We start from the raw sequence: 15,852 nt of genomic DNA, 5'->3' as shown, positions 1-15,852 counted from the left end.
TAAGGATATAGCATTGCCCCAAAAATGACAGAAAAGAGTTTGGGTTCACAGTATTTCACATTATCTAGCTAACCCAATAAACTGGAGAGCTGCCATTTTGACAGACAATAGTAGTTGACACATTTTGGGATTAAAGACACTGAATTTTTTCATCCATCAGAATAATTGTCAAAGTGGGGTTCATGAGGTCAAAATTATCTTCCAAATTATATGGTCTGCTCTTTTCAATTCTTATTCACATATATATATATATATATATATATATATATATATATATATATATATATTGTGGTTTGTTTTTTGTTTGTCAGTCATGGGGCTTGAACTCTGGGCTGAGTTCTTCAGTTCAAGGTTACCGCCCTGCCCCTGGAGCCTCAGCCCCACTTCCCATTTTCTAGTGAGTAATGGAGTTAAGAGTCTCAGGGTCTTTAGTGCCACGCTGGGTTGCTGGCTTTGAACCGTGATCCTCAGATCTTAGCCTCCTGAGTAGCTAGGATTACAGGTGTGAGCCACCTCACCCAACTCCATAAGTTTTTTAGAGGTTGTGAGACTAACAGTACTCTTCTCAATTATTTTGGAGTATATTTTTTACAAGTTGCTTACTAAGATTAATATATTTTTATATTTCCTAGTTTTAATGTTTAATATACTAAGTACTAATAATTATAACCTACAAAAGGTATATAGGTTCTTGGGGCCCTTAATTATTTAAAAACTAAAACTTTAATTAAAAATTAAAAAAGGTAGGGCTGGGAGTTTGGCCTAGTGGTAGAGTACTTGCCTAGCATGCATAAAGATCCGGTACCCCATACAAAGAAAGAAGCTGGAAGTGGTGCTGAGGCTCAAGTGGTGGAGAGAAATCCCAAGGACAGTGCTCAGGCCCTGAGCTCAAGCCCAGGACTGGCAAAAAAAACCGGAAGCATTTGGGGTGGGGGGAGGGAAATGGGGACAAAAACAAGAGAAAGGGTAGCAGTGTTTGTGAAGTAATGCACCTTCTATCTGGTGAATATAATGTAACCCTTCTATTAATTACAATTAAAAAAAAAAAAGAGCTAATGGTGTTGTGGCTCAAGTGCTCTATCACTAGCCTTGAGCTGAAGAGCTCAGAGACAGTGCCCAGGCCCAGACTTCAAGTCTCACTACCACCAAAATAAAAAAAAAATTTAAAGAGCTGAGACAATGGTAACAGTATAATGAGTTTGGATGCAGTGGCTTATGTCTGTAATCCCAACTACTCAAGGGGCAGAAACCAAGGGAACTGCAATATGAGCTAGAACAATCAATTATCCAGACCAAATGGCCTATGAAGTCCTGACTAATGAGAGGATCACATCTAAAGATGCTTCAGGAAAAAGTGAGAGAATTTATCTAAGAAAGCTAAAAAGACCTGGATGCTGAGAACCTGCATAATACCATGAGGCCCTGAGTTCAACTTCAGCACAGATTAAAAAAAAAAAAAGTGGTCAAAGGAGAGCTAGGTGTATATAAGCAATCAAAAACTATATACTCTGATAGGCATTAATAATAAAAATGGCCTCATTAAAATGACACTAGTCTGGGTGCCAATGGCTCAAGCCTGTCATCCTGGCTACTCAGGAGACTGGAATCTGAGGATTGAGGTTAGAATCAAACCCAGACAAATACAGGAGACTTATCTCCAGTCAACCAGCAAAAATCTGGAAAATGTGAACTGAATAGTAGAACACCAGCCTTGAGTGAAAAAAACTAATAAGCAAGCCAGGAGTTTGGCCTAGTGGTAGAGTGCTTGCCTAGCAATCACGAAGACCCAGTTTCTATTCCTTGGTAGCACATACATAGGGGAAAAAAAAAAGATGGAAGTGGTTCAGTGAGTCAAATGGTATAGCTCTATCCTTGAGAAAGCCCAAGGACAGAGCTCAGGCTGGCCCTAAGTTCAAGCTATAATTGGAAAAAAATAAATAAAATTTAGGTCAGGAGTTTGGCCTAGTGGTAGAGTGCTTGCCTAGCATGCACAAAGACCCAGCTTCAATTCCTCAGTACCACATACATAGAAAAGCCAGAAGTGGTGTTGTGGCTCAAATGGTACAGTGCTAGCCTTGAGCAAAGTCCACGGACAATGCTCAGGTCCTTTTAGTTCAAGCCCCAGGACTAGCAAAAAAAAAAAAAAAATCTAGGGCTGGGCATGTGGCCTACTGGTAAAATGCTTGCCCAGCATGCACGAAGACAAGGGTTCAATTCCTTAGTACCACATACATAGAAAAAGCCAGAAGTGGTGCTATGGTTCAGGTGGCAGAGCAGTAGCCTTGAGCAAAAAGTGTCCAAGGACAGTGCCCAAGGCTCTGGCAAAAAAAACAAAACAAAACCAAAACCCCTCAAAAAACAAAGATCACAGGCTCCTAGTTCAAGCCCGGGTATTGGCACAAAAAGATATTAACAGCTAAGCACTGGTAGCTCACACCTATAATACTAATTATTTAGAAGACAGATCTGATTGAGCATGGATCAAAGTCAGCCCAAACAGGAAAGTCCATGAGACTCTTAATTAATCACCAAAAAGCCAGAAGTGGAACTGTGGTTCAAGAGGCTGAGCACTTTGAGCACAAAAGCTCAGAGGTAATACCCAGATCCTGAGTAGAAGCCCCAGGACTAGCATACACAAAAAAGACATAAACAAGGTTGATAATTATTTGTATACTGTATACATATTATGTTTCTTTACATGGATACAAATAAATAGATTTCTAGTCACCCAGGGCAAGCAGCAGCATATATAGGACAAAAAGGAAAAGTACTATCAAATAGTATTTTGGTACTACCAAATAGTACCTAAGATTAATAAGATGCCTCAGTGGCATCTAATATTTTTAGATGCAATATTCTATATGCCATCATTCAATACAATTTTCAAGTTTAATACAAAATTTTTAAGTTAACTTCTCAGCAAAGTTCAATAACAGAGGCTGGGAATTTGGCCTAATGGTAAAGTGCTTGCCTGGTATCCACAAACACCCAGGTTCGATTCCTCGGCACCACACATATTGAAAAAGCTGGAAATGGTGCTGCAGCTCAAGCAGTAGAGCTCTAGCCTTGAGCAAGACCAAGGACAGTGCTCAGACCCTGAGTTAAATCCTCAGGACTAGCCAAAAAAAAAAAAAGTTCAATAATAGGATTTATGGAGCCATCACTAATTTGAGAACTACAAAGGGAAGTTTTTGGAAAGTGTACCTGCTCAAATCTCTGCATTCCGGATATCTTTTATCATTGTAAAATGTCCCTTCAAAATAAAAGAAGGCTGATTTGTACAGGTCCTACAAGAAAACAGATAATTTTGAAAGAAAGCCTACTTCTAAAAATTATCAGAATGTTCAAGTATTCTTTCAAAATGTATATATCTAAAATAACTCTGTTACAATTACTTTATTGATCTTCATAGAATATGGTCAAGTCATAAATTTATTTGAAATTTAATAGAACTCACCAACTACACTGTCTCAGACAAAGGTATAAAAGATAATTTCTGTAGCTCTTTTCATTTTTATCCTATTATTGTTTTAATCATTAAGTATGATTTAAATGTATATATGCAAGTAACCAAATTAGAAATTAAATAACTCCAATTAGCAATTAAATAACTTCAGTATATGCAAATAAATTTTAAATGTATATATCCAAGTAACCAAATTAGCAATTAAATAACTTAAATTAGCAATTAAATAACTTCAGTATACACAAATAAAACAGCACAGTTATTTTGGATACTACAATTTAAAAACAAACAAAGGGCCGGGAGTTTGGCCTAGTGGTTAAAGTGCTTGCCTAGCATGCATGAAGACCCGGGTTTGATTCCTCGGTACCACATACATAGAAAAAAAAGCCGGAAGTGGTGCCGAGGCTCAAGAGGTAGAGCTCTAGCCTTGAGAAAGTCCAAGGACAGTGCTCAGGCCCTGAGCTCAAGCCCAGGACTGGCAAAAAAAAAAAAAAAAAAAAAAAACAAAAAAACAACTAAAACCTAAATAGTTACATCTTTGTTATTTCCCAGTAATAACAAAGATCACTGAGTTCTTTTTTAAACTTATTTTTGTATTTTCATAAGTCTCTAAATTTTCCTTAATATTAATCATGGGTAGGTGAATTTCTATTTTTATTGAAGCAGTCTTGCCTTGTGTATCATAATAGTAATCACAAGTGGTTTGAACACTCAAGTCTCCTTTTTTTTGGCCAGTCCTGGGGCTTGAACTCAGTCAGGGCCTGGGCACTGTCCTTGGGCCTTTTCAAGGCTAACACTCTTCCACTTGAGCCTCAGCACGACTTCTGACTTTTTCTATGTATGTGGTACTGAGGAATCAAACTAATTATATTTTAAACATGAAATCAATCCATTTTGAATGAAATGTGGCTAAATAAAGCAAATACTTTTTCTATGGATGTGGTAACAAGGAATAAAGCACTCTATCATTAGGCCACACTACCAGCCCCAACACTCAGATTCTTTCACTCAACTAGACTTTTTTTTTTTTAAGTTGCATAAAACATTTTATTGATCTTTTGGGGGGATTATTACAACTGCACCATTAGTTGTGTAGCTTCATCAACATTAACTAGCTTATTCTCAGGATGCTGCTGAGGAATCAGCTCTTTTTTCAGAGGTTCTAGAGAAAGGCCTTTTGAGAAGTGTGCAAGTTCTTTCTGAATGTTGACAAAAGCTTTATTCACTCTTAAACTTTTTCTTCATTCACAATGTTTATCTTTGTAAGGTTCATAGTAACTGGTTTTGCTTTGCTTTAAGCCTTGAAGTTCTTCTGGCTGGCTATGTGAAACATATTCCTGGACTTCTTTCTGCTCTCTTAATTTGTTCTTGGCCATTATTGCTCCGGACCTTCGGTCCTCGCATGCAGTACCCAAGTGCAGTACCCTAGATGTGGCAACTTCATTGGCTCACACGGAGTTCAACTAGACTTTTCTGCTTCTTCTTCTTCTTCTTCTTCTTCTTCTTCTTCTTCTTCTTCTTCTTCTTCTTCTTCTTCTTCTTCTTCTTCTTTTTTTTTTTTGCCAGTCCTGGGCTTGAGCTCAGGGCCTGAGCACTGTCCTTGGACTTTCTCAAGGATAGAGCTCTACCACTTGAGCCTCAGCACCACTTCCGGCTTTTTTCTATTTATGTGGTACCGAGGAATCGAACCCGGGTCTTCATGCATGCTAGGCAAGCACTTTAACCACTAGGCCAAACTCCCGGCCCCTCAACTAGACTTTTCAACAGAGGTGTGACTTAATTTTCACTACATAAACCTTATAGGTCATTAAAGAGATAATAAAAGTCATACTTAATGCCATGCCTGGGTGTAATTTATCATTTAAAATACTTCTAAACTCCCAAAACAATAAGATAGGACCTAAACAAAGGTTCTGAAAGAATAATTATTGTCTTATTTTGAAAGCAAAATATTTTATTTATTACAAAATGCTTCTTTAGAACTTCATCTGAACAGGCTTAGGTAACAAAAGCTTTTAAAACATAATTAGCACTTGGAAGGTGCCTATCATGCACGAAGACTGGGGTTTAATTCCTCAGTGTCACATATACAGAAAAAGCCAGACGTTGTGCTGTGGCTGAAGAGTGCTAGCCTTGAGAAACACTGATTAATAAGTACAGTGCCCAGGTCCTGAGTTCAAGCCCCAGAACTGGCAAAATAATAATAATAATAATAAATTAAAAAATAAAAGGGTCATCCATCCATGTTACAAAAAAAAAAAGAAAGAAAAAACTGACTAATCTCATTCACGTAGAAATGGTTGATCAGACATTAAAAATCCGAGGAATCATTAAAAATATATTTCAAGCCTGGGAGTTTGGCCTAGTAGTACAGTGCCTTCTTAGCATGCATGAAGAACCAGGTTCGATTCCTTGGTACCACATACATAGAAAAAGCCAGAAAATAAAAAAGAACGAATGAAAGAAAGAAAAGCCAGAAGTGGTACTGTGGCTCAAGTAGTAGAATACTAGCCTTGAGAAAGCCCAAAGACAGTCCTCAGGCCCTGAGTTCAAGCCTAGACTGGTGTAAAAAAAAAAAAAAAATAGGTATGAATACTGTGGATCAACTCTCTAAGTCCTGTTACACATGAAATTAATTAAATATTTTACTCAAGGGATTCTTCTTTGTAGTTCCTCTCCAAATGGAGAGTCTCACTACTTTCCTTTCACTTCAAAATAAACTTGCTTTTTTACCTTAAACAACAATAGATGGGGCCGGGAGTTTGGCCTAATGGTAGAGTGCTTGCCTAGCATGCACGAAGACCTGGGTTCGATTCCTCAGTACCACATACATAGAAAAAAGCTGGATGTGGTGCTGAGGCTCAGGAGGTAGAGCTCTAGCCTTGAGAAAGTCCAAGGACAGTGCTCAGGCCCTGAGCTCAAGCCCAGGACTGGCAAAAAAACAAAAAAACAAAAAACAAAAAAGACCCCAATAGATGGATCGGGACACAGTGGCTCACACCTGTAATCCTAGCTACCCAGGAGGTTGAGATCTGAGGAGCAAAGTTCAAAGCCAGCCCAGGCATTAAAGTACATGAGACTCATCTCTAATTAATCACCAGGAAACTGGAAGTGGTGCTTGGTTCAAGGGGTAGGATGGTAGCCTTTAGCTGAAGAGCTCAGGGACAGAGCCCAGGCCTAGAGTTCAAGTCCCATGACAGACCAAAAAAAACCCCAAAAATTTAAGCTGGGACTCAGTGGCACATGCCTGTAATCCTAGCTACTCAAGAGATTGAAATCTGAGGATCACAATTAGAAGCCAGCCTAAGCAGGAATGTCTCAGAGGCTTTCATCTCCACTAAGCATTAAGTTCAAACCCCAGGACCAGCACACAAAAATGTGTATTCACATGCAGTATGAGCCATTATGTTAGTCTCCACATCAGTCACCAAAAAGTCTAACATTATAGGTGCTGAGGCTCATGCCTAAAATCCTAGCTATTCACGAGGCTGAGATCTAAGGAGTTCTGATCAAAGCCAGCTTGGGCAGGAAAGTCTGTGAGACTCTTCTCCCCAATTAATCACTAGAACTGGAAGTGGCTCTGTGGCTCAAAGTGGTAGGGAGCTAGCCTTGAGCAAAAGAGCTCAAAAACAGTGCCCAGGGCCCTGGGTTCAAGCCCCACAACTGACAAAAAAAAAGTCTAGAACACAACCAACAAGCATCAAATAGCACCGAGACAATGCAATTGTTCTATAATACCATTGTATTATAAATGAACACATGTAAAGGATCCAGAAACAAAAAGAGAACAGTTAAGAAAAACGGTGATCTTGGCTGGGAGCACAGCCTAGTGGTAGAGTGCTCACCTAGCAAGCACTAAGACCCAGTTTCAATTCCTTGGTATCACATACACAGAAAAAAGCCAGAAATGGTGCTGTGATTCAAGTGGTAAAGCTCTGGCCTTGAGAAAGTCCAAGGACAGTGCCTAGGCCCTGAGTACAAGGCTCAGGACTGGCAAAAAGAAAAGAAAAGAAAAGAAAAACTACGATCTTAAGGTGGGTTTTAAAATGTCAGTAAGAACTTCTAAGATGCACAGAGGAAAAGGTTTCCTACCTTTTCCTACTCAGGCACAAAGGTATGGACCACATGAAGATACACAAATTCACTGTAGCTAAAGCAAAGGGGACAAGTAGTATGAAATGTTAACTTGGAAATCACTATTATATGTGAGACTAAAAAGAAAAAGTACAGGTAATATTTATGTAGAATTATAAAGGAACTGGTAAGAAAGGCAATAGTGTTATTTCTTGTCCAAGTTCTATCTTCATCTTAAAAGTATCTTTTTAAATATCTTTAATAGAAATTGCTCTCTCCTAAAATGGACCAATAAATCTGGGGTCCTCTGCCAACATTGTACTAGGTAACCTAGCCAGTTAAATCTTGCCCTTTGCTGAAATTTGGAAGTATTCAGTCCTTCGGTTTGTTTAGGTAAGCAATCACTTGTGAAAGCCAGTCCACCTACCACTTTGTTCCTTTCAAAGGAATGCCAAAGGTTTTTCTGTTGCCTGGAGAATGCCACATAAAGTGATGCTTGCAAATACTGATTTTACATTTTATATACTATATCCTTGTTTGGTTCTTCTCTTTGTACTGACAGGATCTTCTAGGCACAAGAAAAGGTGAGGAAGCAGTACTACTGAGACAAATGCAGACTACTACTTGCTGGAGACAGATTTTGAAACAGGATAGAATAAAGGAACAGTAAAATTAAATGGTACAGCAAGGCTAAGGATATACCTTGAACACAAAGGGTATACCTTGAACATACATGCATGCGTGTGCAACCGTGCATACACAGACACACAGGGGGTTGAAGGGAAGAAAAGAGGAGGAAAGGAAGAGAGTAGGGAAAGAAAAGGGAAGACAGGGCAAAGAGCTACAGTGAGGACAGGTTATATGGCAATGGAAGAGATCAACTGTCCAGATGTGTCCATAGAACTGCTGAGAAATAAATGAAGTGAAGGAAAGAGATAAGCTGAAATTTGATGGAATCACGGGAAATTGGAACACTGATGAACTTGCTAGAGTAGAAACTATTCCCATAGCTTATTATTACTCCTTTATGGGGAGTGAAGCATCACCTTACTTTGCTAATGTGTTCAGGAGCTTGGTCAGGAGTGCTGCTGAATTCTCCGCCAATCTGGAGGTCACTGACACAGCAAATTGAGTCTCTCAGTTCTGTGAGCTTCTGACTGCCCAATACCAGCATCGTCTGGAATGGCTTATGTTCTTTATGCTAAAAATCAATAGTAAGTAAGGGTATATTTATAGACAAAGCAGCTAAATTATAAATCCTGTCAAGACCGGATCTAAACAAAGTTACTGGCCTTCAGTCTCCTTTGGGCTGGGGTTGTAAGCCCAGTGGTAGAACGGTTATCTAGCACATATAAGGCCTTGGGATTTGATCCCCAGCACTGCAAAATGAAAGAAAACAATCTTCATAAATTGCTATGCTGTATTTATTTAGTTATTAACTTACTTTGTTGTTCTTTTTAGATTCTGATTTCTCTATTTCACATGTATTATTTACAAGACCAAATTGAGAATGTTGTAAAGCTGAGGGTGTAGTTTAGTGGTCAAGGCTTTGCTGCCCACCATGCATAAGGCCGCGGGTATAATCCCTAGCACAGGGGAAATGGGAAAAAAAGGTATTTATAACTCATTTGCATTCCAAAAATCCATAACCTGAAACCATATTCTTTAACTTTCACTCACAAAGCTAATATTGCCCTATGTACCCAATCAACCTAAGTGAACCAGGGCTAGATAACAGAAATTAAACATGTTGCTCCAAAGCCCTGTGGAATATTCACCAGGTGTAAATAGTTTACCCTGTTCTTCCTTGATGTTCCTGTAGAAAACCCTAAAAAAGTTGTGGTCTATGACATTTCCTTTCCTTTCTTCCATAGCACCTTTTGACAGCATTAATCTGTATCATCACTCAACTATCTCTACAGATTAAATTAAATCCCATAGTTATCTGGCAGCAGAACTTTCCTTGTTTAATCTGATGTTTATAATCAACAAATTACTAAATAATGTTAGGATCATGAGCCTTTAGAATATAACTTCACCTAGCAAATTTTCCTAGAATTTACACCAGTGCAAGCTGGCAATCTATAGTCTATCTTCAGGTTATAAAACTAAATGTTATAAAACTAAAGAGCACCAGTGGCTTATTCTTGTAATCCTAGCTACCCAGGAGGCTGAGATCTGAAAATCGAGGCTCAAAGCCAACCAGGGCAAGAAAATCCATGACACTCTTATCTCCGATTAACCACCAGAAAACTGGAAGTGGCATTGTGGCTCAAGTGGTAGAGCACTAGCCTTGAGCTGAAGAGCTCAGGGACAGTGCCCAGGCCCAAAGTTCAAGCTCCACGAATACCACCACCAACAAAAAAAACCCCAAAGGATTCATAGTTATTTGTGCTTTGTTGAGATATTAAACAATCCCAGATGCTTCATCAATACTTTTTGTAAGTATAATCTATGTATAGAACTACTCCAATAAGACATCATCAGAGTTTAGGACACATCTATTTTGGGAAAGAATATATACATTGTTATGCATGTGCAAGGCTGGATTAGATGCCAGCACTTGGGGGAGGGAGAAAGAAATACTTCAAGGCTCCTAAGAAATTCTTTGTTACTTCTATGGATCTTTATCTTTCATTAATTCAATAATTTCCCAAGTATTCTGAATTGGTGAGCAAAGCTTATTCCTCTACCAGCCAAGCGCTTTGCAAAAATCTTCAAGAATTCACAGCATTCGAATCACTGTGTATTTATATATACTCTGTAATAACCTGGCAGGCTTAGCTGCCAAATTGTTTGTTTTGTTTTGCTTAACCAGCTTGACCACCTGCAAGTGGTTACAACCACCTGTGTGTGGTTTCATCCTTGTGGTTACTGACTATGGGCAGTCGACTACCGGTGATGTCGTACGGTGACTACCACCTAAGAGTGATGTTTACCTTCAAAAGCTCAGCTCCTGGCCGGGAGTTTGGCCTAGTGGTAGAGTACTTGCCTAACATACATGAAGACCTGGGTTCAATTCCTCGGTACCAGCATACACTTTTTAGTTTGAAGCCTGAGGTTCAAAAAACTCTTCAAATGATTAAGTCCTATACCAAAAATAATAAGGTATTTGGATATAGGCATGAAACCCTGGATTCAATCCCCAACAAGGAAGGGTAAGGACAGTTATTCATATTATCCATAAACCCAAACGGTATGACTACTGACCTTCTGAAATATAATAGGATACAAGATATTCACAGACAGGATAAGCTCTCCTTCTTCAATCAGATCTGCTGGATTTTCAGGCTTTTTGCCTATTGCATGTGACTCCTGAAGAAAGAACACAAAACTCTGAAATTAGATACTGTTAAATCAGATAAGAGAGAAGTGAAATAAGGACTGTTAGTGATAGCCCAAGTCAGCTCTGGGTTTGATGCCTAATTATACTTCAGGAAAATCATTAATACCTCTCTAAATAATGCAACTAATTTTACAAAACTGTTGAAGGGAATGTATACATAAAGAATATTTGAGGGGGGTAGGGGAGGAAAATGCGGACAAAAACATGAGAAGGGGTAGCAATGCTTGTAAAGAATGTACCTTCTATCTGGTGAATATAATGTAACCCTCTATTACAATAAAAAAAAAAGAATATTTGGGGGGGGTTGCCTAGCATGCTTTGTGCTTGTCTAGCATGCACAGAGACCTGGGTTTGATTCCTTGGTACCACATACACAGAAAAAAAAAAGCTGTAAGTGGTGCTGTGGCTTAAGTGGTAGAGTGTAGCCTTGAGAAAGTCCAAGGACAGTGCTCAGGCCCTGAGTTCAAGCCCCAGGATTGGCAAAAAAAAAAAAAAAAAAAGATCTGGGGGCTGAGTGCGGCCTTGTGGTAGAGTGCTTGCCTCGAACAGAGGAGGCCCTGGGTTTGATTCCTCAGTACCACAAACACAGAAAAAGCCGAAGTGGTGCTGCGGCTCAAGTGGTAGAGCGCTAGCCTTGAGAAAGCTTGACACTAATTAATATACCAACTAATACTGGTCTAACACTGGTAATTCCAGTTATTAATATTTTTAACATATTATCTAACAGTCTGTTTAACTGATAAAGCACAGAGGTTCAGCAATTTACCCCAAGTTGGATCAGAGTGTTGGAATCCAAATACACACCATTAGCACATCTTTAATATGTCATATTCTTTTACATGTCTTTAATTGTTATAAAATAAGAACTGCTAGGTTAGAACAGTTAGGGAAAAAGCTGCACAGAGAGTAATAGAAGGAATGATGTTGATTGGAATGATACGATTACATATATGTATAGAAATGTCACAATGAAATCTCCCCTTGTACAACTAATGTATGCTACTGAAAGGAGGGCAGGGGATATAAGGAAGGGAAAGAGAAAGGTATACAAGCAAGCAGTAATATGAAAACCAACTACATCTCCCAATTCCTTAGCCACACTACAGTCAAAAACAGCAGCCCAAATTCCTGCAACTGTTAGCTGGTCCAGGGCAGGGAGTGGAGCCCTCGTCTTGCAATTTGTGGGGACTGTGTGTTGTGGTTCATCCAAGGGTCTGTCCAGATGCTTGCCTTAGTTTTGACCCTGTTGGCAGCAGTGGCATGTGGCAGAAAATCTAAAAGGTTTAGATTTTTGAAGTTATTCATGTAAGGGAATCTTTTATTAAACTGATGAAAACACAACAGGCAATGAAATAGAAATGTCAGTGACCACATGCAAATAACATGTATGCTCTAAAAATAGCCTGGAGAAATAACAAGCAACTCCTGCCCACCACAATAAAAAAATGTACTCAAGAATGTCCAGCTCTCAGAAACACAATACATATGAAGTAGATAATGGCTCATTCATAGAAAGAGAAGAATTTGACAGGAACTAATCCTGAGGAAGCTGAGACAATGAGACTAGTTGTCAAACAGGTTGACATTATTCCTATGAGCAAGTGCTAGACTCATATAAAAATAAGCCCAGTACACAAAAACAAAAAATGAGGGGGCCGGGAGTTTGGCCTAGTGGTTAAAGTGCTTGCCTAGCATGCACGAAGACCCAGGTTCGATTCCATGGTACCACATACATAGAAAAAGAAGCCAGAAGTGGTGCTGAGGCTCAAGTGGTAGAGCTCTAGCCTCCTTGAGAAAGTCCAAGGACAGTGCTCAGGCCCTGAGCTCAAGCCCAAGACTGGCAAAAAAAAAAAAAAAAAAAAAAAAAAAATGAGGATAAATCAACTGTCCCAAATGTGATCAATGAACTAAAGAAAACCAGACAAATAACTATGGGAAATGAGTTTCTTAATTAGCTTAACTGCTGATTTTCATCAGAAAACATGGAAACAAGAAACGAGATGACAAGCTAAAAGCATGAATGAAAGCACTGTTAACCAAGAATTGGAGCTGGCAAAGCTCTCCTTTGGGAATGAAGGAGAAATAATACTCTTTAGATAAACAAAAACTCAGGGGGTTCACTATAAGTAGGCTTGATTTATAAAAAGTTCTAGAGGGTTGTTCAGGCTCAATAATGGTTGAGCTGAAAAGATGAAACAGAAGTAACTTGAAGCCATAAAAAGAAATGAACAATGGTAAAGGTAGCTATGTAAATATATAAGCCTGGACTGGAGTTTCCACCCCTATTTCTTGCATGGGGATAGGAAGTATTTCTCCCTCTTTTCCATTTCTCCTTATTTCATCTTGTACTAAAAGAAAGGAAGGACTGGCAGTGTAGCTCAGTGGTATAATGGCTGTCGTACACATGGAAGGCCTTGGGTTCAACCCCGTACAACTGCAAAGCAAATGAGTAAAGCATTAAGCTTTTTTTTTGCCAGTCCAGGGGCTTGAACTCAGGGCCTGGGCACTGTCCGTGAACTTTCTCAAGGCTAGCACTCTACCATTTGAGCCACAGTACTATTTCAGGCTTTTTCTGTGGATATGGTACTGAGCAATGGAACCCAGGTCTTTGTCCATGGTAGACAAGCACTCTAACATTAGGCCATGCTCCCAGACCTAAAGCATTAAGTTTTGAGGTTCAGTGAGTGGAATCAGGTTGGGTGGGTGAATAAGGGTTTCTGCATCAGAAGGAGCTTGAGAGAGAAAGATTAGCCATATCATATCCAATCAGAAAGATTAGGAACATGAAAACTCCAGGGGCAAATGGTTCCCATGGTTGAGCTGCATTAATGACCAGGACTATTCACACTTCAGGACAGATAAGAGTTGGACCATTCAAATGGACAGCTGTACCAGGAGGGGTATTGGAAAAAATTAAATGAGCTCTAACAAACAGGTGAAATGCTGAAAGCTACAGGATGTGAGTTGATTAACACAGTAAAAGCGACTTTCTTGCACCGGGAGTTTGACCTAGTGGTAGAGTGCTTGCCTAGCAAGCATGAAGACCGGGGTTCGATTCCTCGGTACCACGTGGCTCAAATGGTAGGGTAGGGTTCCAGCCTTGAGGAAAAAAATCCAAGGACAGTGCTCAGGCTGCAAAAACAAAAACAACCAACACTTGCTGGCCGACACCAATGACTTTGTTGCTGCTCGATAAACTCTGAATAATGGTCCTGCTGAAGGCTGCGCTGAGTAGTAGTAGGTGTTCAGAGCGCCCGCAACAGCACCATTATAGTAGTGCTGCCATGTGTTTGCTCTGGGATTTTCATCATGTCTTTAAATTAACATCTTAACCTTTACAATTAATATTAAGAAGTGTAACTATCATAGGAATACCTATCCTAGAGAGATCTGACAAGAACTGAAGTTAATTAGATCATGAATCATGTTGCTGATACTTTAAATTGACTACTCAGTGTTAAATGAGATGACTGTTAAAAAAAATAAAGAAAAAAAGTGAGTTATATAAAAAATGAGGTATTGCTCCTGAGAAATGATAAAGAACATTCATAATTCAATTAAATCTTAGTAATTTAATAACATGGAATATTTCGTTCTCATACTAGATACAAGTAAAGCAGAATTAAAATACTCAAATTTGAACAGTACAAGTAAATAGTAGCCAAAGTTTCTAATTAAAACTAATAAGCATCTAGATTTCTTAAATTAAGTTTTTTATTTGTTTGTCCTTATTTTTGCTGGTCCTAAGACTTGAACTCATGACCTGAGTGCTATCCATGAGATTTTGTGCTCAATGCTAGTAGTCTACCACTTGAACCACAGCTCCACATTTGGCTTTCGTTTTTGTGAATTTATTAGAGATAAGAGTCTCACTGATTTTCCTGCCAAAGCTGACTTCGAATCTTGATCCTCAGATTTCAGCACCATAAAACAAATACATAACATTTATAATATGTTTAACATTTAATTGTAATTCATAACCCACTAAGAAATATCATAGTATATAGAAACCAAATGAAAGAAGGAATCAAAATGGCACATCAAGAAAAAGCTAAGGGATGGTGCCCAGGCCCTGAGTTTAAGCCCAGTGCTGTCACAAAGAAAAAGAAAAACAAAACAACAACAACAAAAAACAATACCTAAAATAAGAAAATAACTCAGGAACAGAGGAAAAACAAACACCTAAAAGATACAAATGAATAGAGAGCAGAAGTGAATATTTTCATATAAGCAATAAATTAATTAATCAATCAATTAATTTTGGCAGTACTAAGGTTTAAACTCAAGGTCTTTAGGCTCTACCATGTGAATGCCTCTAGCCCTTTTTGCTTTAATTTTACAGATAAAGTCTCAAACGTTCAGACAGGACTCAGCTTCCTGCATAGCTGAGATTACAACCAGGAACCACATTCAGCTTCTGTGTTAAGATGATGTCTTGACAACCTTCTGATTGGATTGGCCTTGAACCATGATATCTCATGATCGGTACCCTCTCCCTAGCTGAGATTACAGATAAGGGCCTGGCCCACTAATTAGTTTTGAATGTGAACAGATTAAAGACTCCTCAAAAAAAAAAAAAATGCAGATGGAGCCAGGAGTGTGGCCTAGCATGCACAAAACACTGGGTTTGATTCCCTGGAACTATATACACAGAAAAAGCTGGAAGTGGCTCTGTGGCTCAGGTGGGTAGAGTGCTGGCCTTGAGCAAAAAGTATCCAAGGACAGTGCCCAGGCCCTGAGTTCAAGCCCCAGGACTGGCAAAAAAAAAAAAAAAAAAAAAAAAAAGCAGATAGGTAGACTGAATTACAAAAGTTGATTCCTGTATACTGTGTACCAGACTCATTTTAGTAAAAGAATATTCCAGGGCTGTGAATGTGGCCGGACTGTGGTAGAGTGCCTGCCTAGCATGCACAAAGCCCTGGGTTCAATTCCTTGGTACCACATACACAGAAAAAGCTGGAAGTGG

The 15,852-nt window shown here is 39.0% G+C and overlaps 1 protein-coding gene and 1 pseudogene across 1 annotated transcript in view; both read right to left on the bottom strand.

Annotated features, from left to right (window-relative positions):
* The window catches only part of Snapc3 (small nuclear RNA activating complex polypeptide 3), a 44,277-nt gene that overhangs the window by 10,924 nt on the left and 17,501 nt on the right, over window positions 1-15,852 (bottom strand). Inside the window, exons 4-6 of the mRNA XM_090330017.1 lie at window positions 10,751-10,855; window positions 8,592-8,741; window positions 3,205-3,287 (exon numbers count right to left, since the gene is read on the bottom strand). Coding sequence (XP_090186143.1) covers window positions 3,205-3,287; window positions 8,592-8,741; window positions 10,751-10,855 — 338 coding nt within the window. The remainder of the gene's footprint in view (window positions 1-3,204; window positions 3,288-8,591; window positions 8,742-10,750; window positions 10,856-15,852) is intronic.
* Window positions 4,537-4,842, bottom strand: LOC150065424 (ribosomal biogenesis factor pseudogene; annotated as a pseudogene).

Source organism: Megascapheus bottae, chromosome 3 (assembly GCF_031878675.1).
Source record: "Megascapheus bottae isolate mThoBot1 chromosome 3, mThoBot2.hap1, whole genome shotgun sequence".
NCBI lineage: Eukaryota > Metazoa > Chordata > Mammalia > Rodentia > Geomyidae > Megascapheus > Megascapheus bottae.
This window is presented reverse-complemented; position numbering and strand designations above follow the sequence as displayed.